At 34.3% G+C, this 25,913-nt stretch overlaps 1 protein-coding gene across 4 annotated transcripts in view; it reads right to left on the bottom strand.

The window, feature by feature from the left end:
- Nucleotides 1-468: 468 nt before the first annotated feature.
- LOC145684084 (dynein regulatory complex protein 1) overlaps nt 469-25,913 on the bottom strand; it is a 110,936-nt gene continuing 85,491 nt past the window's right edge. For 3 of the 4 annotated variants that reach the window (XM_081755963.1, XM_081755964.1, XM_081755965.1), the window contains 3 exons: nt 23,791-23,990; nt 18,423-18,511; nt 469-840 (listed from right to left, as the gene is read on the bottom strand). In XM_081755963.1, coding sequence (XP_081612089.1) covers nt 646-840; nt 18,423-18,511; nt 23,791-23,990 — 484 coding nt within the window. In that variant the 3' untranslated portion in view covers nt 469-645. The remainder of the gene's footprint in view (nt 841-18,422; nt 18,512-23,790; nt 23,991-25,913) is intronic. The other variant, XR_014131245.1, reaches the window with a different exon arrangement.

Genomic DNA, 25,913 nt, shown 5'->3' with positions numbered 1-25,913 from the left:
TTATTTTTAACGCCGAGCCTTCTTCTATTCGTTTCTTTTTGTATCATCCTTCCTTAATTTTTTCTCATTTCTGGTTTCGAAGGAGGGGTTCGGACCTCCTTTTGACTACGTGCCTGATTACAACCCACCTCTGAGGGCCGCATTGAGCGAAGGAAGTTCCTTATAAACAGTCTCTCATAGTCGCTACGGACTAAGGAGATTCCTTTAATAACACACTCTGGAGGCTGCTTTGAGCAAAGAGGTTCCCGTACATACCTAACTGAAAACCTTAACCTTCATTATCCGAAGCCATTTTACGTGTACTAAGGACTTACCTGGAAACACTTAATTTTGTATTTACAAAGAAATTTTGTGAGCTGTTTTATAGAGATTTTATAATAAAATTTGTGAAGGGTTAATCCCAGACTATTATTGACTCTACCAAAAGAACATTTGAATATACTATTAATTAAATAAAACACACGAAAATACTTAAAATAATTTATTGATGGCATGTGAAAACGTGCTGATATAAAAAATATTGATTAATAAATAGACATATTGTTACTTAATACTCGTATTGAAAAAATGACTAGAAAACTGACTAGAAAAATCCTTTCCTTTTCCTTTTTTCAAAAAAAAAAAAAAAAAATCTAACAAAAGGCATCATTCCTTGAATCTCACAACCGGCACAACTTCTCCCGAATCAAAGCTAGGTTTTACAGCCGACAAAGGCAACCTTCTAAATTTCGGGAGTTTTGATTTCCCACTCCTTGGCGGTTCACCTCGGTACGGACGGAAATCCTTCTGTAGTGGAGGAAGTCTCTGCTTGTGTGTTGGAACAACGTAGCTTTTATGTACCTAAAACAAACAAATACAGTGACAATAACTGAATCGAGAATTGCATAAACAACGGAAGTCAAATTTTTCTGAAGCTGAGATACGAACAGATTTTACAATTGTTATGGCGAATTTAACTACTTGATAGACGAAAATTTTCCCGCCCTTATTCAAAGTTAATATACTATATTACAAACTAACTACATTAATAATAATAATAATAATAATAATAATAAAACAATATATACTTTATTTTCTGCACTATTCACTATATTTTCTCGCTCATTATAACATATTATGACTTATATATTTGTGTTAGTTTCTTAAACAACACACACATTTTAGTGTAGCGACAATTGCGATCAGCGATCTACTGAAAGTGTCAAAATATTAATTATTGATATCCCCTAATTTATGAAAAAATACTATTACTGTCATTATATAATCATATCAAGATTGATGATAAATCACCTATTTCTGTCACACTTTTCCAAGCTTGAGACTGGTAAAATAGTCAGAACCTAGGGCTAATGCGCAACTATCGTGGTGTATTTAAAATTAGTCGTTTAATATTGTTAGTATACCATTTATGTATAGTAAAATCTGTCAACTTGGTCACCTCTCTAAGCTGGCTACCTGCTTATCTTGGTCTGGTTCGTCTTGAACCTACTATTTCCCATAAGACATTCGTTACTTATTACTCTCTAAGTTGGCCACCTGTTTATTTTGGAAGTTGGCCACATTGAAGCAATGTTTACCCTATGATGATAATGATAAATTTACCTACGTATCTTGGCCACGAAAAATACTATTTTCTTATTTTTCTTAACTCTTTCGTATTCCCATACGAGAGGCAGATGTTCTGTATTTGTCACTGGGGGCAAAGAAGCATGGATTTCCACGATTTGTTCTTGGAAATCAATGGCCAGAATACTACCCTGATAAAGGAATGGTGAAGGAAGATATGAAAAAGAAAAAGCACGTACAGGAATTCAGGAAATGGTTGTACGTATTTGTTTACCTTGTCTGTTTTGGTAAAACCATTAGCTATATCGGCTCCTTTCATCAGTAGGGAGCTTTAGTAATTCCGGAAAATTCTCAAGGTTAAAGCTTACCATCTCAATTGTCAACAATTGGCATCTGACGACTTGCCGAAAGGTAGCGGAGGTTTTAAGATATGAATTCCTTAAGATTTTCTCAAACCATCTTTTGCTCTGACGGAAACACTTGTTCATTAGTTCATTAATAAGAGGTATAGTACGGGGTGGTCCGGAAGTGGGCGTACCTCCCTTTTAGTTTCAACAGTATAGTGTTAGTTATGGTAGAATGTCTGTGCATAGTTACCTTGAAGTCTTAAAGAGTCATAAACATCGGTATGATCACCATCTATGTCGTAACACAGCTGAACTGTTAATCACACATTGTTGATTACTCCAACTTCACTGCAAATAACTGTCACCAAGCAGAAAACAGCAGAAAACAAATGAACATGGATAGCAATGTTACCAGACAATACCAAGCAATGTTAGCAAACAAATGTGGGTAAAACCTAAAACTGTCAGAAAACACCAATTAGGGGTACGCCCACTTCCGGACCTTGCTGTACATTATTTAAAAGCAGCTGTCGTGCCATTGCTTATTAAAATTACACAATCAAGTAGTACTAGAAACCCTATTCTAAAAGTACATCAGTCATAGTTATTTTCTGTAAGTTGGCCACTTTCAATGGAACCGATGGTGGCCAACATACACAGGTTTCAGTGTACAATGAAATATCAGCAGCAATATGTGTCGATAGCTTTACGGGAGATTTACATTAATCCAGCTTCTGTACATGAGTCAAAGGCTCTCAAGACATATTCTGGGATTCTAACTTCCTATTTCTGGATGATTTTCTCGCTTTTCTCCCCAATCTGAATATACAGATTCTCTCATTTGATTCAATCATTCGGGTGTTGTAAGCAAAATACACAACAAATATTGTGCTATCATAATCTTCTTAGCTATGTATTAATTTATCATATACCTTTATGTAACTAATTTTCTCACTCAACAGTCCCCAGCTAGTTTTTAGCCTTGATGTGAAATATTAATCTTAAAAGGCCTCATCACGGCGAAATTAAAATACCGCTAATTTTACAGTAATGAGAAATCTTCAAATAGATAAAAGATAATCGAAATATGGAACAAGAGCGCCCTAGACAATATTATTTTACATGAGATACCGTTATCACGACTCACTTATCTGCTTTCGATTCCCAGCCATTTGGTAAATCGGCATTTATTTTCGAGTTTCTAAATGGCTGCAAACGGAAAGCTACTAGGTAACTTGTGATAATGGTAACCTCATGCAAAATAATGTTGTCTAGGGCGCTCTTGTTCCACATTTCTATTATCTTTTCTCTGTTTGAAGGTATCACATAATTACTGTAAAATTAGCGGTATTTTAATTTCGCAGGGATTAGGCCTTTTAAATTTCACACACATTTATAAAATGATTAACAATGTGGTCGCAATTGCTGCAACTAAAATTAAAGTCTCGGTTTTTCACATAATAATTGTCGCTGGTCGCAATTGTTATACGCTCTGAACTTTTGTATCTCTATCTCAGTCTCTTTAACAATTTTATTGACTTGTTTCCTGTTAATTTTCGATATTGAAAACCACAACATTTTCTCAAGTGGAGACTATCTTCTATTTACAAATAACTGAAATTCATACAATTACATAACTGCACTCTTTTAACGCCACAAATTAAATGAATTACTGTTGCCCGGCAGGTAAAGATTGCATTGTTACTTGACGCTTGCACATTTCAAATTTATCCTGTATCTATTATTGTCAGCAGCCAGAGAAATCAATTCCATGTTTCTACTGTTGCCTAACAACTGATACAAGCAATACTGGCACACTGTTCGTTGCGGTTTGCCACAGCATGCAACACATATAAAAGGAAGGGGATAATTATTTTACATGTTTTTCATGAATTTGTAGACTAAAAATAAAAACCCGTGCTAAGTGCCAAAAATGGTACAGTTCGATTTAATGTAAAACTGTGGCCTATGTGCCTAACACTGCTCAGTGAACAACGGGCTATCCAGTATTCACTGTGGAAGTAGTTCAAATAATCACCGGAAGAATGCGCTTAGACCTATGTGCCATCAATTCTGAAGTAAAATCTGAGCATTTTACTCAACAGTTTCATTTTGGCACTTAGCACGGATTTTATAGTCAGTCTACAATTCATGATACTACTTTCCAACTTAGCTTGCTTTTCCTCCCCTCTATTTTGCTCAAAAATCTTACATAAGGAACGAGATATACAGTAATGACATGCACTACTTCAAAAGCCGTCACCTTAGCTAAATCTACCGAGGTAGATAGCCACTGGTGACTTACAGGTAGTCTGCCGCTCTTGACCTTTTATCTACTTTTAAGCTTATTACAATGACATATTATTAAGTCTAGAGCTGTGAAATTTTGTACAGATTCGTATACATTATTTTCCCATAATTTTTCACTATAACTTATCGTTTTACTGTTAAATTAATAAAATTAATTCAAGTAGGTAAAAGATCGAAAAAAAGGCTTTAAAAAAAAAGAACTTTTTTCCGGCTTTTTAGCCTGGGAAATTTTAGGCTTTTTTAAATATTTCAACTTTTCTGGGTCGTAACTTCATTATTTATGCCTATTAGGAGCTGAACTTTGCAATATATTACATCTTGGGGGGTATCTAAATCTGTTATCAGATTATGATAAAGCCATTTTACAGTTGGGAAGCATTTACGAACACACCAAGATTTTTAGGTACATTTTGCATAGTAAGAAGAAGCAGACAAGCTAAGCTAACAATTAGCTACGTACAGCGTGGTCCGGAAATGAGAGTACCCCTAATTGAAAGAAATTGTGCATCTTCACCAGCTCCCTTTGCCTGGCCTACAAGAAGTTCCGATCTGCCGACAAAAGACAATGCTCTGTGGAGTTTCATAAAGCAACATGTAAGAAACACTTGATATCACACAACACAGGAATTACGAGCAGCTGTGGAACACCTTCACCCTCATGACTCCGGAGTATCTCCGCAAAACATCTGCGAGAACTTGGCGCAGAATTCAGCTGTCTTACGACATGGATGGTGATCATACCGATGTTCATGACTCTTAAGACTTCGAGGTAACTGAGTACAGACATTTTACCATAAATAACACTATACTTTTGAAACTAAAGGGGGGGGATTCGCCCACTTCCGGACCACCCTGTACATAATACGAACTCTGGTCCTAATACTGTGCAGCGAGGGTCTCTCTAAGTAAGATGTACATGATTATAAAATCTGCACTTTCTGAAAAAAAAAAAAAAAAAAAAAAAAAATGCTGCCTTCCTGCAAGCTGCATGTCGTCTGCTCTAGTGCTGCGGGTGGTGACAGAAATGTTTTCTTCCTAGGAAGCGGAGTTTGGCCTGTTCCTACAGTCTATTGGACATAGTGGAATTTAGCGTATCATACAGTTCAGTTTGTTCATGTAATTTTAATGCTAAGGAATAAAGGAAATTGTTCATCCTTCTGCATAACGTTATATGTGGTAGTACGGCATATATATATACATATATATATATATAAATCGGAAAATTTTCCATACTGCTAGTTACACTTGTGCAAATGACACGAATTCGGAAATTTCTTTCTGCACAGAAATGAACCAGCCAGTGTATGATAAATCAAATGAAACTGAGTCCTAATTAACTGAATTTTATGATAATGTGCGGTTATTTTAAATAACACGCCTATCTCTCACGTTACAGAACTTAAAACAAAAAAAGGTATTTCCTAAGTAGTCACTATAACTCTACGACACGGTTAACTGGGTGTTCATTAAGTGATAAATTGCCATATTAATCATGTTTATTTTGTTACTGTAAAGACGTTTGGAATATCTTAAGTAGTAGAAAATTGATCGACCTGGCTCATACTAGCTCAACCTAGGACAACTCACAAGCCCCTGGGAAATTGACCACCGTACACCGTGAGCCCACGGTCTTTTACGACCTCCATTTTAGGGGTGAATTTATTCCCTTTTATGAGCACTTTTTAGGGGGTGTATTCGTTCTCTTTTACGAGCACTTTTTAGGGGGTGAACTCGTTCCCTTTTATGAGCATATTTTCCAACCCCTATGTTAATTACAAACACACAGAAGAGCAGATAACACATAACACTACGTAACGCACAGCAGAACAGATAACACATAAGAGTACGTAACATAACAAGGGTGTATTCATTCTCTTTTATGAGCATATTTTTCAACCCCTATTTTAACATAGGAGATAACACATAAGATTACGAACACACAACAGAACAGATAACACATAACACTACGTAACATACAGCAGAGCAGATTGAACTCGTTCCCTTTTATGAACACTTTTTCAGGGGTGAACTCGTTCCCTTTTATGAGCACATTTTAAGGGTGAACTCGTTTCCTTTTATGAGCACTTTTTCAACCCCTATTTTAATTATGAACACATAGAAGAGCAGATAACACATAAGAGTACGTAACACACAGCAGAGCAGATAACACATAAGAGTACGTAACATAAAAAGGGTTCAACCCCTATTTAAACATAGCAGAGCTAATACAAGAGTATGGCTTATTTTCCAACCCCTATTTTAACATAGCAGAGAATACATAATATTCATTCCCCTACGAGAATACATAAGAGCATAAGACTACATAACATAGCAGGGTGAACTCGTTCTCTTTTATGAGCACTTTTTAAAGGGTGTACTAGTTCTCTTTTACGACCTCCATTTTAGGGGTGAACTCGTTCTCTTTTATGAGCATATTTTTCAACCCCTATTTTAACATAGGAGATAACACATAAGAATACATAACTCATTCCAACCCTTATTTTAACATAACGAGCAAGGATTACAATGGAACACCCACGGTCTACAGATAATCATTTTAGAGGGTGTATTCATTCATTCTCTTTGATGACCATTTTTTCCACCCCTAATGAAATTACATAGGAGAGCAGATAATACATAAGATTCGTTCCCTTTTATGAACACTTTTTAGGGGGTGAACTCGTTCCCTTTTATGATTACCTTTTCAACCCCTATTTTGAACATTTTAACATAGCAGAAATGACATAAGCATGTCCTCAAACTACTGACCATCGTGAACAAAGGTCAAACTCGAAAACGAAACAACATATCGAGGTGCTGTTTCCACATTTAGCAATTGGTCATCAAAAAAGTACTGACCATCAAGGTCAAAAATTAAAACTCGAAAACAGAGCCACATTTAGCAATAGGTCATCAGGTACTACATGTCCCAAAATTAGTGGTCATCGAGGTCAAAGGTCAAAATACTTAAAACCAAATAACTCTTAAACGGATCCACATATTGAGGTGCTGTTTCCAAATCTAGTAACTGGTCATCAACTACTACAAGTTCCAAAATAATGACCATCGAGGTCAAAGGTCAAAATACTTAAAACCTAATATCTCGAAAACGGAGCCACATACTCAGGTGTTGTTTCCACATTGAGTAATAGGTCATCAGATACCACAAGTTCCAAAATAGTGGCCATCGAGGTCAAAGGTCAACATACTTAAAACCCAATAACTCAAAACCAGAGCCACACATTGAGGTGGTGTTTCCACATTTAGTAATTGGTCATCAACTACTACAAGTTCCAAAATAATGATCATCGAGGTCAAAGGTCAACATACTTAAAACCTAATAACTCGAAAACTGAGCCACATATTGAGATGCTGTTTCCACATTTAGTAATCGCTCACCAACTACTACATGTCCCAAAATTAGTGGCCATCGAGGTCAAAGGTCAAAGTACTTAAAACCTAATTACTCGAAAATGGAGCCACATATTGAAGTGCTGTTTCCACATTTAGTAATTGGTTAGCAACTACTACAAGTTCCAAAATAATGATCATCGAGGTCAAAGGTCAACATACTTAAAAACTAATGACTCGAAAACTGAGCAAAATATTGAGGTGCTGTTTCCACATTTAGTAATCGGTCACCAAAGACCACATGTCTCAAAAGTGTCAACCATCGAGGTCAAACTCGAAAACGGAGCCAAATATTGAGGTGGTGTTTCCACATTTAGTAATAGTTCATCAATCACTGCAAGTTCCAAAATAATGATCATCGAGAGCTTGTAAACGGAGCAACGGATAAATTTTGTACAAAGCAGAAAAAGTGAAGGAGGAATAAATTTGAGTGGCCTATTGAATTTTGTACCAACGAGAAATGCCATTTTAACTAGCTGAGAATTATATGTCTTCTTGTACTAATTAAATAAAAGAAGGAATATTGTACCAATGAGAAATGTCATTTTTTCTAGACCATGTTCTAATATTTAAACAAACGAAGGGGTGAATTTGAGTGACCTATTCAATTTTGCACCAACGAGAAATAATTGCGTATTTTAAATAAACATTAATTCCTGTACGTATCAATTCTTTACCAACAGTTTTTGCACCTTGTTTTAATAAAGGAAATACAGTACGAAATAAACCTCCTAGAAAACTACCAATGCCATAACCTTCTTGATATGCTGTACCTCTATACACGTTATAATTACCTCCTGCTTGATGTATGTAATAATTAAGGTAGGGCTCATTCATCTTTCTTTCTTTCTTTCTATATACTTAAAAATATCAATAGATTGCAATAGAATATTATTATTATTGCTTATAAGTACACCATTTGCGTTTACGGGGTGGAGGACCATCCTCTTCGTCCTCTTCGTCTTCTGTTAGTTTTCTAATATAATCTATTCGTTGAGGATTACCAATGTACTTTAAGGGTATATTGGCTTTTGCTAATAATGTAGCAAAAGGTTTCCAGCCAGCAACTGAAATATTTTTCTTACGACATCTAACAAAATCGGATATCAAATCCACTATATTTGCACCTGGAATTAATTTATTATTAATATTCACATTTCCATTATCGTCCCATTGAATATTTGGATTTTGTTTCAATTTACGTAATAAAGGTCTTGCTTTACGTTTACAAATTTCAGGGAGAGTAGATATTATTGCATCATCCTCCTCCTCCTCCTCATCCTCTTCTTCTTCTTCCTCCGTAGTAGTAGTAGTAGTTGCTGTTGTTGTAACTGCTGCCGGTTTTTGAATAATATTTAAATATTTTTGTAAGACCTCTATATTTTGTCCATTTTTCTTCTGCATTTAAACTTTTATTATTTAAAATTTCTTTCATTTCATCATCAAGATTAGATATCGTTTGATAATGATGTAATTTTTCTGGTGAGATTAAAATAAGTTTTTGTGCGTTTTGCATAATTATTTAATTAAACTAGATAGTATACCTCCAATAATAGGTGCAAGCAAAGCAGTAAGAAAACCACATTTTTGTATACTTATTCGTTTTTTCTTTTGTTTTAATGACGGACCTTTTTTAACCAAATATCTCAGTTCCTTTTTATATTTTTTTTAGCTTATTTATCTCTGTTTTATTTAATGGAACATTTCCCTGTAATACGTTATAGGAACATTCACAAATAGAGCGAATTAAATCAGGATCTGCATTTTGTAAAATTGCCTTACGTGCTTTCGGTTTTGACTTTGCTAAAAGTTTTAACAAATGTGCATTTTCCTTACTAATCATTTTTTTACGGCTATTAAAGCACAAATAGTTGTTAGAATATAAACCATATTACAATTATTTTTTTACAGGTACATAAACATAATTAAAAGAATCTGTTGGAAAGATATTTGTTCGAACTCGCTGCTCATCAGGAGTATTTTGTTTTAAATCAGAGTAAATAACCATGTGCAATTCGAGTTGCATCTTGATATGCTTCTTGAATAAATTTTGTATTACCTGGATACAATTGTCGTGCGAGATAATTAATTTGAGCTTGGTCTCTAGGATTTTTAAAATAAACAATATAATGACAATTTAACGAAATATCCCGCATTCCTTTTTGTTGATGGAAAATATTCTGTGTTATAAATATTACACTTATATTTCTATGATGGCTACCCTTAGTAAAAATATCTACAATCCGATGGTCACACTCACGCATTAAATCATCAATAATGACAAGATGTGGACCCTCATGTGCTTGAAATTCATTATTTTGAGGTAAACCTTCTTTAAACGTACAGTTTGAAAGAGTATCATACAACGGTTGCCATTCACCATAACACCATACAATATTTTTAAATAACTTACTATAATGGTCAAGAAATGTTTTAACAAAATATGATTTTCCACAACCTGTAGGACCTGCTACCATACATGTAAAAGGAATTTTCCATTCCATCTCTATTACAGATATATTGCATTTATTTTAAATATTTTGCTTTCTTTTCTCCTTTACATAAAAAAACAGCGTTTGTGGAAGAACAAATTTGATTTAATATACTTTTTACTTGTGATACTGATAGACCTCGTGATGATGATGATGATGACAATTTAACTAAGCAACGAAAATTTACAGTGTTGCTAGAATTTAAAATATAAAATTCACCTTTTGAAATTATAAAATCTACAAGAAATACTTGTGACGACATGCTTCACCTATAAATTCTTGACTTCTCTTTTTTTACAATATAGTATGTTTTAAATCAATCCAAGAATTTTCACTTTTTGGCAGACCTAACCATTTCACATAGGCCTTATTATTTTTCTTTCGCAAAACTTTTTCAATTAAATATGTTTTTGGAAATTTCGTTAATTGTAATTCGTGTCCGTAAAATCTTCCTTCAATAGGTTTATTATTTGAGTCTACTAAGTGATATGTCGGAGGATTAGTGAAGAAAACTAGCAATTCGAAAAATTTCTGTACTCCAATTGCGTGTAAAACCTCTATCAAAACCAGGACGCTTAAGTTTACTAATTCTTACATATTCACCTATCTTAAATTTACTTTTTCTTTTTATCACAGAAAACTTTTTGCAATAGATGTTTGTCAATAGATGTTTTTCATTTTCTTTTTTAATAGCGTCGATAGGTTTCATTTTAATAGTGGAATGAATAGTATTATTATATTTATGTAGTAATTCCGGCAGAATGCCAATCCATTTATAATTTCCCTGCAGTGTAAATTTTCTCCACATTAAATTACGTAATGATCTATTAAATCTTTCAATAATACTTGCTTTCACATCACTGTACGTGCAATAATGTTTAATGTTATTTTGGTTCATCGCCTTCTGAAACTCTGAATTATAAAATTCTCGACCCCTGTCAGTTTGTAAAAATTTAGGGCTTTTGTTTGCTTTTCTCAGTACTGTTATAAATGCTTGTGTAATTTCTTTCCCAGTTTTATTTTTCACAGGAATAGCCCAAGCATATTTAGAGAATGTATCTATCACAGTTAATAAATATTTGAAATTTCGATTAATTTTTGCTAGACCTTTCAATTTTCCACTATTCATTTCAACTAAATCAGCTTGCCATAAATCATGAATCCCTTTCGTTATAACGGGTATTCGAGGATAGTTTCGTCTTGCACTTTTATGTAATTCTGCAACTATTTGTTCTCGAACTGATTGTGACATCATTTCTATATATTTCTCCTAAAATATTATTTACATATTTTACATTGATTATCATTATGCTGATTTCGATTGAAAAACTTACTTTCTTAAAAAAAAGAATTATTTTACATTTTACACTTATTATAATATTTCAATGGTAACTGATAATGTCCCCATGGCAATGTATGAATGTTACAATTAAGAATACATCGCTTGTCATCATGAGGATCTAAAGCAATTTTATTAACAGATACTGTAAAGATTTCATGTTCTTTAGATTGCAACTGTGTTTGTGTCTTTCTAATAGTTCGATTATTGTTTAAACAATCCTTAAAATCTTCGATCGAGATCATACTAGTTACATTTAGTCTTATACCCCTAATTATTTTTATTTTTTTATTAGATTTAGTGCGAATTGCATAAGTTTTGGCTCGTAAGCCTACATATTCAATAATGGGAACTCCACCTAATTCGTCTTTCATTTTACCCAAAACGTGTTTATTTTTTGTGCTATATAAAGAATTATTTTCAGGAAAATTTGAGGTGTCAAAATACTCAATCATATCTTTTATATCGTTATAAATATTGTTAGTTTTAATATAGTAAATGAAAGAGTCAGTATCCATATACGCAATTCTAATTTTATCCCCATATCGAGGTTTCATTATATTATAATGGAAGTTATATATTGCTAATTTTGATAATTCTAAAACTGTCGCTCCTACGTAAATTGGTTTATTTAGAGTTACCGATTTTTTTACCATATGAAATAGTGCCAAATTATCAGCCAATTTTACCCAATTTTGAAACTGATTTTGCGCTACTAATTTTTTACACTTTTTTCATTGTTAATTAATTTTATATCAATGCGTTTTCGTACATTCTCCATTGTCTTTCCGTATACAGAATTATTTAATAACTTATAGAAATCTTTTTCAAATTCAACTGTAGCATTTGCACGGCGTTGAGTATTTTCTTGTATATAAGATGCAAGCCATTTAGATTGACGAAACCATAATATTTTATGTACTTTTACCAATATTAAACCTTGTTTTAGATAAAATTGTAATACTCTATAATGCAAGATATAATTCGATTTCGATTTAAGTGTCAATAGTAATTTTGAGTATTTACCATTCGGTGGAACTTCATTAGTGGGAGCACACGGAAAATCAGAATGGTATTCGTGTAAATAATTTGGATACTCTAAGTCCACTTCTAGAAAAAAAACCCATTCACTATCCGTGGGCCAATTGATAATTTTATTTTTATCTTGCCAATTGTCAATTTTATCCTCCTACCGAAAACCACCATATGGTAAATAGTCAATCATTGATAGTCCGTACAGATTGTTCATGTCAATATAGAATAAATAAGATTTTTTTTCCGCATCAAAATCATGTACATAAGGATTATTAGTTTTGGCATATCTTAACACAGCTTGAGTAATACCTCCGCGAATCGATTTTTCTACAAACATATACATATTGATACCTGATAAAAGTTGAATTTCAATTTTGTTCTATATAACATGGCTTGCCATGCCAACCCAGGTGCAGTAAAACAATTAATCGGATCAATGCAAAAAGCATTTAAACATGTCTTTCTAAAATTCTCTAACACATCTGCTGTGAGAAGTACATCACATTTTAAATATAGATCGTGGTAGTCCCCTAAATTTTCAAATTTAAACACACGCCAAATCAGTTTTGCATATTGATAATCAGTCTCGGAAATTTGTGTTCCATTCAATTTGCTATTAAATGCCTCTCTTTCAGGAAATTCAATTTCATTAAATGTATCTAAATTCGTTATGTATTCATAAAAATAAATTCCCTTACGAAGAATTAAAGGAAACTTATCATCAGAAAAATATTGCTTTGTATAGACAAAATGCTCAGGTTTTAATTTCGACACCAAATTTTCGAGACTATACGGCAGGAATTTAAATAAGTCTACAAAACGTAACTCGATAGGTCTACCATTAAAATTAAAATATTTAGAGAATGTTATGTATTTCTCAGTGTTTTTAGCAATTACCGAAATATTTCCAGGGGTGCAACCTAATTCTTTCACAAATAAATGTGCATCATACCCAGACAAATTATGGAAGAAGACAGGGATAAAATTACTTTGACGTTTAATTTGTAAATTGCAACTGTTGCACACCGTGGCAATATACTGACCAGTTAAATGGTTATGATGTTTAACTTTTCTATTGTTACTCGTATATTTACTATCACAAACTGAGCATTCAGTGGATAGATTAAACTCCTGTAACTGAGAACTATTTAATGGTATTAATGGTTTTTGTTGATCTAATATGTTTATGATTTTTCTTAATTCATTCTCCATAGCAGACATAAACTTCATCGATACATTTTCTCCCCGATAAATAACTAAATCTGATTTCATATAGTTGTTACTCCAACATACAATATAACCAAAACTGCATGGTATATGTTGCTGAATTTGTATTGTATGAGATCCACTTTGTTTATTTATAGGTTTTAATAAACTTTCAAAATCTGCAACTATTATCACATCATTCTGTAATAACAATTTCAAATTTCGAAATTTTAAAACTTCTCCTTGTTTCGGCATGTTAATTTTGGTTGGAGTGTGTTCTTTACATAGTTTGTCATGTTCATCTAATTTTGATTTGTTATAAAAAGATACTAAACATCGTCTACAAATAAATGTTTGATGAGTACCTAACTGATGTCTGACTAAACCATTTAAATTTGTAATTAAACAATAATGAGAGTTTAAATATAATAAATCAATATGTTTACCTACAGCTGTGTTTTCGCTTATACGTAACGGAAAAATAGTTTCATTATCATAATTAATGCCATATATATTAATAGAAATTTGTTCCTTAGTAAATACAGAATTATACATATGTTCAAATTTGCTTATGTGTGCTATTTCGACTGGAAATTTTATATTCGTTTTTTCAAATAATGGTAATAAAGTATTAATATATTGTATGTAATTATTCACACGATATGGATTATCTTTTGTGGGATGCAACGCAGCTAGAATACTATACATAAAACTTCTATTATCGTTATTTTGAATATTTAAAACACATTTTGTGGACGAAATCCATTGAGGCAATTTTACATAAGTTTTCTCTTTATGACTTTTTAATAACGCATTGAGATTTTTAATAAGACAATAATGACTGTTGCAATTTTCTTCACAATACAGTAAATCTATACGTTTATCTACACATGTGCTTTCCTTTATACGTAACGGGAAAATAGTTTCATTATCATAATCAATGCCATATATATTAACGGAAATTTGTTCCTTAGTAAATACAGAATTATACATATGTTCAAATTTGCTTGTGTTCTATTTCGACTGGAAATTTTATATTAGTTTTTTCAAATAATGGTAATAAAGTATTAATATATTGTATGTAATTATTTACACGATTTGGTTGTTCTTTTACTGGATGCAACGCAGCTAGAATGCAGTACATAAAACATCTATTATCATTATTTTGAATATTTATAACACATTTTTGGATAAAATCCATTGAGGTAATTTTATAAAAGAAGAAGCTGACAGAGGATTATATTTACTGATTTTAATTTTAAGTGATGGTTTGGTTCAGAACATAAAGGCCACCCTGATTTCTTAATTGCTCTATTTTCTTGTTCAACTAAAATTGTATTAAATAGTTTTTCTATTATAGAATTCACATCTGTACTCGGTAAAATAATTTCGTTACCACTATTTACAAAGAATCTACATGTTTCTAAATCTACTGGTTTTACAAAAGTTGTAGCCAAAGAAAAATTTACTTTAAAAGATGTGTTAGTTTGTTCCTGTTTTAATATATCTAAACAGTCTTTTCTTTTATTATTTAAAAAACATCCACTATCCTCATTTAAATCAGTATCACATTTTAAAATGATTTTTTTAAAATTATTATTAAATAGAGTATCAGTTGGTGAATTGATAGTATTTGATTTAACCTTTTTTGTTACCATTTTTTTTAAACTAACTCAAAGTTACTATAATAATTCTGAAGTGAGTTTTTATAATATAATATTATTATTATAAAATGTCTTACTTACAAAAGAAAACAAAACCACACTAATAATAAACCACACACACAAAAAATATCTGAACTTTACGCTTTAAACACCAAACAGGAAGTGATTACAAAAAAACATGTCGGTCAGTCTTTTATACCTGTGTGATCGCATTACGTCATATTGCGCAATAGGTATGAGTCATGCTTTTTTTATACCTTTGTGATTGATTACATTACGTTCAGGGATTCCTATCGTTGAATGACAAGTTATTGTCTGTTAAAGAGAAAACTAGCTGAATGTTTTTAAAATCCGAATGAATGACGTAATGAGAATTATCTACATATGGCGGAAGTTATTATGTAACTGATAACAAAACACGGAAGTTTGCATTCCTCTACAATCTTTAAATAATCTCTGCTATGTTCAAATATAGGTTAGAACAAGTTCACTCCTTAAAAGAATCTTTGCTATAGGGTTCGAATGTATTATCTGTTATGTTCAAATAAGGGTTGAAAAATGAGAACGAGTACACCCCCCGTAGTCTTATGTCTGCTATGTGTTGTTGGAAAATAAGCCATGTTCTTTTATTAGCTGTGCTATGTATTATCTGTTCTGCTGTATGTTCATAGTCTCAGTGTATTCTATGCTATGTTAAAATAGGGGTTGGAGAACGAGATCACCCCTTAAAAAGTGCTCGTAAAAGAAAGAGAACGAGTTCACCCTTTAAAATGGACTATGTTTAATCTTCGATGGAACGAATACAACCTCATTATTGTCTTAGTTTTATGTAATTTCTACTATGTTCAAATAGGGGTTGGAAAAGGGAACGAGTACACCACTAAAATGGAGGATGTTGTGTGTTACATAGTCTCAGTGTAATTTCTGCTATGTTAAAATAGGGGTTGGAAAATAAGCCAGGCTCTTTTATTAGCTGTGCTATGTAATTTCTGCTATGTTAAAATAGGGGTTGGAAAATATGCTCATAAAAGGGAACGAGTTCACCCTTGTTATGTTACGTATTCTTATGTGTTATTTGTTCTGCTGTGTGTTACGTAGCCTTATGTATCTGCTGTGTGTTCATAATCTCAGTGTAATTTTTGCTATGTTAAAATACGGGTTGGAAAATATGCTCATAAAAGAGAACGAGTACACCCTTGTTATGTTACGTACTCTAATGTGTTATCTGTTCTGCTGTGTGTTACGTAGTGTTATGTGTTATCTGCTCTTCTATGTGTTCGTAATCTCAGTGTAATTTCTGCTATGTTAAAATAAGGGTTGGAAAATATGCTCATAAAAGGGAACGAGTACACCCCCTAAAAATGTGCTCGTAAAAGAGAACGAATACACCCCCTAAAAAGTGCTCATAAAAGGGAATAAATTCACCCCTAAAATGGAGGTCGTAAAAGACCGTGGGCTCACGGTGTACGGTGGTCATTTTCCCAGGGGCTTGTGAGTTGTCCTAGGTTGAGCCAGATCGATCCATTTTCTACTACTATCTTAAAAATCAGTGATCATTTTTTATGTAAAGAGTGGGTGTCATGAATAGTCCAAAACTATTTCCATCCAAGTACTGCATAAAAACATTCAATTACACAAGGAATGACACTCAAGCAATTTATCAACAACTAATGAAAATGTAAAAACAAACAGAAAAAGAGAATGTCTGATTAGTGCCAAAGGATTTCTTTAGCTAACCTGGGATTGGAACCTAGAACATAAAAAAATAGTAGGTCAATGTACGAGAGGAATAACATTGACCTGCTGAGTTTGATCGTAAGAAATTTGCAAACTGTTAAATGTGATTACGTTTACCAGAACTTTAATAGAATTCAAAATGATCTAAGAGCAGCTCTGTAGCAGAGAAAATGTTTAATGAAATAAGGAATGACATTTTCAGTTCTCCCTTTGCTGAAATATTACTTCACAAAACAACAGGCATGGCAATTTTGAACACTGTCACACACGGAAACATGATTTCCATGATTCACACATGTTAATAGAAATCAAGCAGCCGTAATATTGGCCGAGCACGTGTAAAAATGAAATTAAGTCTTTAATGTCCCACGATTAAATCATTTCTGCTAAAGAGGATGGATGATTATGAAAGACTTTGTGGAAAAATAATATAAGAGGAAACGGGAGAGTCTCGATAAAACTCATGAACATAATGTTCCCATGTTAAATGCATGCTAATATTACCTTGTACTTGATAATGTCAGAGTATATTACTATTCATGACCTGTTTTCCGATCGGCAACACCTCCACATGCCACTGATTTAAAGTCATATTCTATTCTCATACAAAATACGGAATTGTCTTCACGGGATCTTAGTCATAGGTCTAGAATACATTCGAAAACAAAAACATGTCATAAGAATCTTTACAAATTCACCGAAACAACCACGTAAAAGAAACTAATTGAATCATTTAATACGATAACATTTCCTAAACTGCTTAAAATTACATGGAATCACTTGAATAATATTACAAGGAAACCGATAATCACAACTATCAAAACATCTTTATACAGAAAAACAATATGGGTGTAAAATTGTATAATAAACTGCTTGGCTATTTAAATGATTTGTTTCTTGCCAATTTAGTGTGCAAATTAATATTAGATAATACATTCTACTCAGTACACGAAATGTAAACAGGCTTTTGTGTAATTCCGAAAGACGATGAGTTACTTTTTGTATACAAATATACATATACAAGGTGTGTCTAACCTCTTGCCTCAAATTTGTACAAATGATAGAAGGTTCCAATAGAAGTATTGTGAGACAGAAAACCTACGGTCGGAAGAAAATATTTAACTTTACCACATTAGAGTTAACCAATATAGTTATAAAGGAATTTTTTTCTCATTCACTACTCGAAAGTTTCACTACGTACATATTTACTAGATTGATTCCGAAAATAAGAACGATGAAATCTCATTCATTTCTTCTCACGCCCAACGCTAAATTTCGTGTCCACTTTTATAAAAAAGCAATTGAATTCACTTACCTTAGATGATATATAGTGATGCAGAAGTTTCCTCAGTTCTGCATTCTGTCTCCGTAACTTTGCTGTTTCAATATTTAGCTCATGCCTCTCTAAAATACAAAGAAAAGTATTAAATATTTTTTAGCCAGAAGAGCAACTACAATTAGTTTCTTGGACACAAGCAGTTGATATATAAGGTCACAATCTCTGATTTAGTTTGTCATTCGCAGATACTCTACTTACGAGTGGATATTATAAGATGTAATACACACAATATTGTATGATACAATATATGCAATTTAATTCAATTAATGTTACAAATTACGTAATAAATTAAGTTTAAAAATAACAGATAGATACCTAAATTTGCAATTATGGGATAATAATGATTCAAAAAGTAAGGCAGCGCGTCCTCATTGATACACTTTTATTTCACAGGCACGTATACTTGAATCAACGTTGTAGCCAGTAAGTTATTTTTTAGGGTGGGTCCATGACCTTTTCTGGGGTAGAGCTGCTTTTTATTTGCAGTGAAACATAGATCTTGAAAGTTCGTGAAGTTATAATCACGGGTTCTAGGAAATTTACCAATAAGCTATTCAGAAGGAAACGAAAATTATTTATGAAAGTCCACTGTTATGTAATAGTTTAGTAATAAATTTGCAACTCTGTGAATTCACCATCAGAAAATGACAATACAAAGTGGATGATTAATCTCAATTGTTGTACTTATTTTAACGTGTTAACACATATAATTTAAAACATATAAAACGATAATTATCTGTTGTGCTATAGAGCTGCGAAACAGGGTCGCTTACTTTCAAGGAAAAATGCAGACTGAAAGCATTTGAGAATAAAATCTTGAGGCAAATATTCAACCAAATGTGCCTGGAATGAGGAATGGTGGGGAATTCATAGCAAGAAACTACATAATTTATACTATTTATCTAACATTGTTAAGATCAATAAGTTCAGGAAGCTCAAGGTGGGCAGGTCATGTACCCAAAATGGAAGAAAGTAGGATGGAAACTGGAAACCCAATCAGAAACAGAACCATTATGAAGATCTAGGTACAGATGGGAAAACAATATTGAGAAGATCTCGAAGAAATAGGAACATAATGTAGAAACAGGAGCTAGTTGGTTAAGGACAAAAGCCAATGAACAGCTTTTGTGAATGCGGCATTCAATCTCCGGAATCTATACACCATTTGCTTTAAGTACTAAATAAATGAAATGAAATCTTTTAGTTTTACGTCCCACGCTTATGTCGGTTAGGCTAAAGGAGACGGTGATGATGAGTAATGAATGAAATGGTGGAATGAAGAAGGTGGGAGGAAAGGAGAGAACCCCGAGAAAACCCACGAGCACGGTGTTTGTCCACCACAAAGTCCACACGGCGCAAGCTGGGAAGTACTAAACAAGTTTAATATACATACAACAGACGAAACTCCATTAAGGGATGTTGAAAATTGTTTCGGGGAAAGGGCTTCATTTGTGTTTACTGGTATTCTAGTAAAAATGTTCTTTTTGTTACATTTTTATCTAAAAATTACTTAAAATCTAGATAGTTAAGATAAATTATCTTCTAAGTTAAGATGATATTTAATCACTGACTTTGCCGTATAGTACAATTATTTATATTGTCAGTTGCTTTGAATTGGTTTAAACTAATTAAGATTATTTTGTTCGGTCGGACTGCAAGAAGAATTAAGCATTTCTTATTACGATGACTTGGTTTGCCTAAAGATTCTATTTATCATAAGAGATTTCCACAAGTAACATAAGATTGCAAAACTTTTCTATGATTCCCAAGGTTGATATAGTCGGGTCAAGACTTCACTTAGGAACTAGTATGTGCCCTATCCAAATATCTATGTTTTAGAAACCTGCGGTACTTCCGCAAAAATTTTTATAGAGGAAGTCGATGAGTATTTCAAATTATATGCCCGTAGCCAAACTCCCTGTATAAAAATTGTTGCGTGAGCATTTTATGATTCTGAAACACGGATTTTTGGATAGGGCACATATTAGTTCCTAAGTGAAGTCTTGAACCAACTACGGTAGGCTCCATAGTGTTAGAGGTATGGACCTTTAAAGTTCATTTTTTTTAAATGTTTTTGGCAGCCTATAACTCCGGAAGGACGCATTTGTGCACCTAGGTTTACTTTTTGCCTTTTCTTGGTGTCAGGAATCACCTCCCAAACGTTGTCGGTGTTATTTTGAAACACCTGTAACGTTCCTCTTTGAGCGTTACATTTTCTCAAAGAGATTATTTGTGGAAATATTTAATCAGCTCTTAGTTAATGTTATTTCTTTCTATATTTTCTCAATTCTCGATTCTCATGAAGGATTCAAGATGGTCGGCTATTGGACCAGTGTGTGTAGCTATAGTGTGCTACTTTTCTTTGTATGTCTATGTTTTGCGTTGAGCGGCTTTTGGGAATAGCTCTGACTGTTTAAATTAATGTGAATTTTCGTGTTTCGTTTAAACAGAGGGATTAATTATAAACATACATATATAAACGTTTATTTATATAATTTTTATTCCCACTTAGTTATATCTATTCTATTGTTAAAGTTGTCGTTTCCATACTATGCTCTGATGCGCAGTATGGAACGACCAATCAGGAGCGAGCGGGCTGCGGAGCGCCCCCCCCCCATCTTGTCTTAGCTTCTTTGTAACGAAACATGGCGGAAGTTTAGTGAGAAGCATAATTTGTCCATGTCTTTGGACATAAATTTACAGCGAATTGTGCAGTCAGCGTTCGTCCTTTTTATTATTAATGCCCTCTTAAGCATTGCTGCGGTCGAGCAGTGTGTGTTGGAGAAGTGAACATGTAGTGGATTATAAGGAATTCATTTAAACCTGCTCAGCGTGTGTGTGTCTGACGTATTACTGGGATTGGTGTAATACTTGCTAATCACTGCTGTGATGAGAGTTGAAGTTCAGTGATCTTTCCAAGTTCGTCTCTAGGACTACATTTAGTCGTGCGTAGCCTCGTCCTTTGACGTAGTGATTCTGTGTCATCAGATTCCTTAATAAGGGACTCCGTCCTATGTCACTGGTTATTGGTCATACCCGTTTCTGAGGAATTAAACGTTCCTGGACTGCTAATGGACAAACGGTCCTCCTCCATTTTTGTTGAAGTTTCTTAAGTGATTTGTTGCCTATTCACTCACCAACAGTGTTGCGGCAGCTTTGCAGCGAACTTCTGTCCATCTGGTGAAAGTAGCGGTGAAATGTGCTTACTTGGCATTAACTAAGGAGGTGTCATCCTTTGGTCAACCTGCGCCGAAGTCATGGTTATGACTGCTATATGGTGGGATGTTGGAGAAGTCGTCGGGACCGATTGCCGCCCTAGGACATTGTTCCACAATGTTTCTGCAGTATTCCTACTCGTAGAGTGGGAATAAGGTCGGGTGAGCTTTGGTCACTGTTTCCAGGTAACTATGTTTACTATTCTTTATTCCGTCCTGTGAAGAAACCGATGTCGTCCAGGAAGTTGTGAAAGAAATTTGTCCGCCGTTCATACATTCGTTCAAGTCGCTTTTGATCACAATATCTAATGTCATATTATTATCTTCGTGTGTTCATTTTATTGCTACAGATCGTTTATAAGCAAACAATAATATACATTTATAAAATTCTTGGTTCTTCAGTGTATTTACATATTATCTGCGTCAATTCACAATGTCTATAATATTGTCTAAAGTGAGTCTTGTCAGTAACATGTCCGTGTAAACGAAAGTGAGTCTCTATCCAGTAAGTCGAATCATACGCCGGCGGGGTAGTCTGATATCAACACCGTTTCTTTCTTGCTTTGAATAAAATCATTTCCCAGAGTTGTCTAGGCATATAATGTATCATTCACTACCATCTAGCTCATGTTCGTCCAGTAGCGGGCATTCCGTATTGTCTATTTTCTTAAGTACTTCGTTTGACAAAGTAAAGATAGATTAGTGATGGCTAGCTCATGTCTGCCCAGTAGCGGACATTCCGTATTGTCTATTAATATATATATATACATATATATAGTTCACAATTCAAGTATTAAGTCGCCGCACTACAAATTTTGTGTAAATCCTCGAGTTGTCTTCATGTTATGTTTTAGCTATAATGCTGCTCACTAGTTCAGTGAGGCTCGCCAAGACGGTGGGTATACGATACCGCTCGTACTTCGATGCGATAGTGTCAGGAGTTGAGTCTAATTTCATTGGCTGGTCTTGTACTTCCCATAATGTTCCTACAGTGTGTATTGTTATTACCGCCGCTGTTGAATGTAAATTATGTTGAGGGAAATGCCCTCCAAACAGCTGGGTGCGGACGAAGTGGAGATGTTATGTACTAAAAGGGGGAAGGTCAATCGACACAGCCGTAGGTCTACTCTCTCTCTGCAATGAGATGTTTACGAGCAGTAATGTAATTGGTAATTTCCTCTCTGTGAAGTAGCCTACCGAGGATCTTGTGCTAATGTTTAGTTGAAATAAAAGTAAACAACTCTCTCACTGTTATTAAGGGTACTGTTTAAACCTTGTTGTAACCCATCTTTGAGTTGTGTTGGCGTTAGAAGTTTGTGGAATTCTTTAATACTGAATACAGATGATTTTTTTTAATTTTTTTTTTTTTGGATAATTGAGTCTAGCTATCCATGATCATGAATGTTTATGAGAGTCTCAATATTATACATTATTATCAGAAAGTTAAATAAACAGAGTTGCAAGGTATGTGGTGTTGTTTTGAAATGATTTTTTTTCTTTTTTCTTCTTCTTCCTCATTGTCTACGATGCCATTAGTGTGCAAGAGTCTGGAGTTGAATAGCGTTGTGCATACTGGTCTATAAACTATAGCGTAAGAAAGGAAATTTTATCGGCGACCCAATTTTTTTTTTCCTTCTTTCCTTTCCCCTGACGTCAGTTATGAATACAAGTTAAGGTAAATTGTTACTTTTCAAGTTGGCTTCCCTTAGCCTAGGAGTGTTTCGCCTCAAGTTGGCACCCAGTTCAGAATCTTGAGTAACGTAAAACCTGACGTTTCAAGCTGGCGATACCAGTTAGAATTTAATTACGAAAAATATTACGTTTCAAGTTGGCTACCCAGCCATAGAATCGAACTAGTGTAAATTGTTTCGCCTCACACCCTATATAGATTTTTAAGATCTCAGTATAAATAAATTGACCAACCTACTCTGCCACATGCAACTACTTTGGAACACTGAATCGATTCCAAAAATCCGCTTCTCGCTATCTGTTACCGTTTTTACTCAAATACCTTTTGACAAAAAGAAAGGCTGATATACAGTATTTCTATAAGATTTTCCGTAGCGTTATGTGTAGCGTAGTTTGGAAGTCTGAAAAGGTCATGAAATACAAATAATCAATTAACTAACCTTGCAGTATAACGTAGTACTTGTCCAAACCATGGAGAAGACCATCCCACAACTTTTCTTGGTTTCGTGAGAAGATCTTAAGGAATCTACCCCAATAATCATTCATGTCAATTCGAGTTATCTCCCTTGAAATACTACTACGTGTAGACACCCTGGACGATTTTGTCCTGCTACTTACATCATCTCCCCTTCTTCCATATCTAAAGAACATAACCATACAGAAGGGGAAAAATTAAAATCTGAAACCGTTGTAATATAGGGTGGACATAAAGTCTCTCCCTGATAACAACCATTAATATAACAAGAAAACAAAGAATGATAAAAGTGTGCGGTTTGAAAACATCACTTGTATGATACTTCAAAACTTTGCCACAGCCTGTGGTGCCATCTACTGCAGCTGACCGCAGCGCGACAGTCATTTGTTCAAAAATGGCGTCAGCACAGCAGAAAGCGAAGTGTGTGTTGTGGCCATGAAACAAAATCTCCCGTCACAGTTCAACAAACATTCAGGAGAGAAGAAATGAAAATGAAATCTTTAAGTTTTACGTCCCACAGATATCCGGCTAGGCTAAAGGAGATAGTGATGATGAGAAATGAATGAAATGGTAGAATGAACGAAGTGGGAGGAAACGGAAGAACTCCGAGAAAACCCATGCACATGGTGTATGTCCACCACAAAGTTCACATGGCGCGAGCTGGAATCGAACCAAGGACCCCATGTACCAGAGATGAACACTCTACCACTGAGCCAGCGTGGCCCAAACATTCAGGAGAGAGTTTGGACAGCAGATGTTAAGAGGGCTCCTCCATACTGCAATATAGATGTTCGTTCATTTCTCGATTAAACTTTTCGTGACCGATGGATGGGAAGAGATGGCCCAATACCATGGCCCCCAAAATCCCCAAAGATAACCCCCATTGACTTCTTCCTGTGGCCCAATACCACGATTCCCAGACATAACCTTCTTTGACTTCTTGCTGTGGGGTTATGTTAAAGACAGGGTTTACGCAACACCTGTCCACGATACTCGAACACTCAAAACCAGGATAAGGATCGCAATAGACACAGCGACTTCTGAAATGTTGAGTAATACATGGATGGAAATAGAAAAAAATGAAATCTTTGAGTTTTACGTCCCACGGTTATGCCGGTTAGGCTAAAGGAGACGGTGATTATGAGAAATGATTGAAATGGTGGAATGAAGAAAGTGGGAGAAAACGGGAGAACCCCGAGGAAACCCACGCATACGGTGTTTGTCCACCACAAAGTTCACTTGGCGGGGTCTGGGATCGAACCCGGGACCAAGCACCAGAGGTGAACGCTCTCAGTGAGCCACCACGGCCCCCTGGATGGAAATAGAATATCGCTTGGATGTCTTGAGGGCAACTAGTGGAGCACATGTGGAAATTCTCTAAATCAAGCAAAAAATAAATAAATAAATAAAATAAAATAAAATAAATAAAAAAAAACTTCTTGAGGGCTATTATTTGTCGCAAACCGCATGCTTCTATCACTCTTAGTTTTCTTGTTATTGCAGACACTTTTAGATACTAGGCATGCATATCATTGAGTTAAAAAAAAAACTTTTATACGTTTATTGTTACTTACAGCAGGGTAAAATTTGCCTAGGCCTTTCACGTAAAGCTTTATGAATAAAGATATCTCTGATTAATCATGTCCTTGATTGGTTGATTGGTTGAAATTTGGAGTCCTATATGAGACGTGGACCTATAGTTTAAAGTGAATCCCGAGTCACTTTGATACGTTTAAGTTTTAAGATTCTCCTACAGGAAATCGAACTCGGGACCTTATACACTAAAGACATGCGTGCCATCATCATAGCAGCGGGGAAGGAAATCATGTCTTTGAGATATCAGCTCTAAAACTTAATTTTCTCAACACAGTCATGTTTAATTTCCGAGTTATATATTTCCGTCAATTTTCAACACAATTTTTAACTACTACTACAGTCCACTGCAATATTTGTATCTCACTATCAAAAGCGTCTGGGATTTTTTTTTCGGGGGGGGGGGGTATGTTTTAGACACTGAAAAATGCCACTTTCGAGGGCACTTCTGGACTGAAAACGTTTGCCTGGCAATGAGTCCTTCAGCTTTGAAAA

Source organism: Thermobia domestica, chromosome 4 (genome assembly GCF_964235325.1).
Source record: "Thermobia domestica chromosome 4, izTheDome1.hap1.1, whole genome shotgun sequence".
Classification (NCBI taxonomy): domain Eukaryota; kingdom Metazoa; phylum Arthropoda; class Insecta; order Zygentoma; family Lepismatidae; genus Thermobia; species Thermobia domestica.
This window is presented reverse-complemented; position numbering and strand designations above follow the sequence as displayed.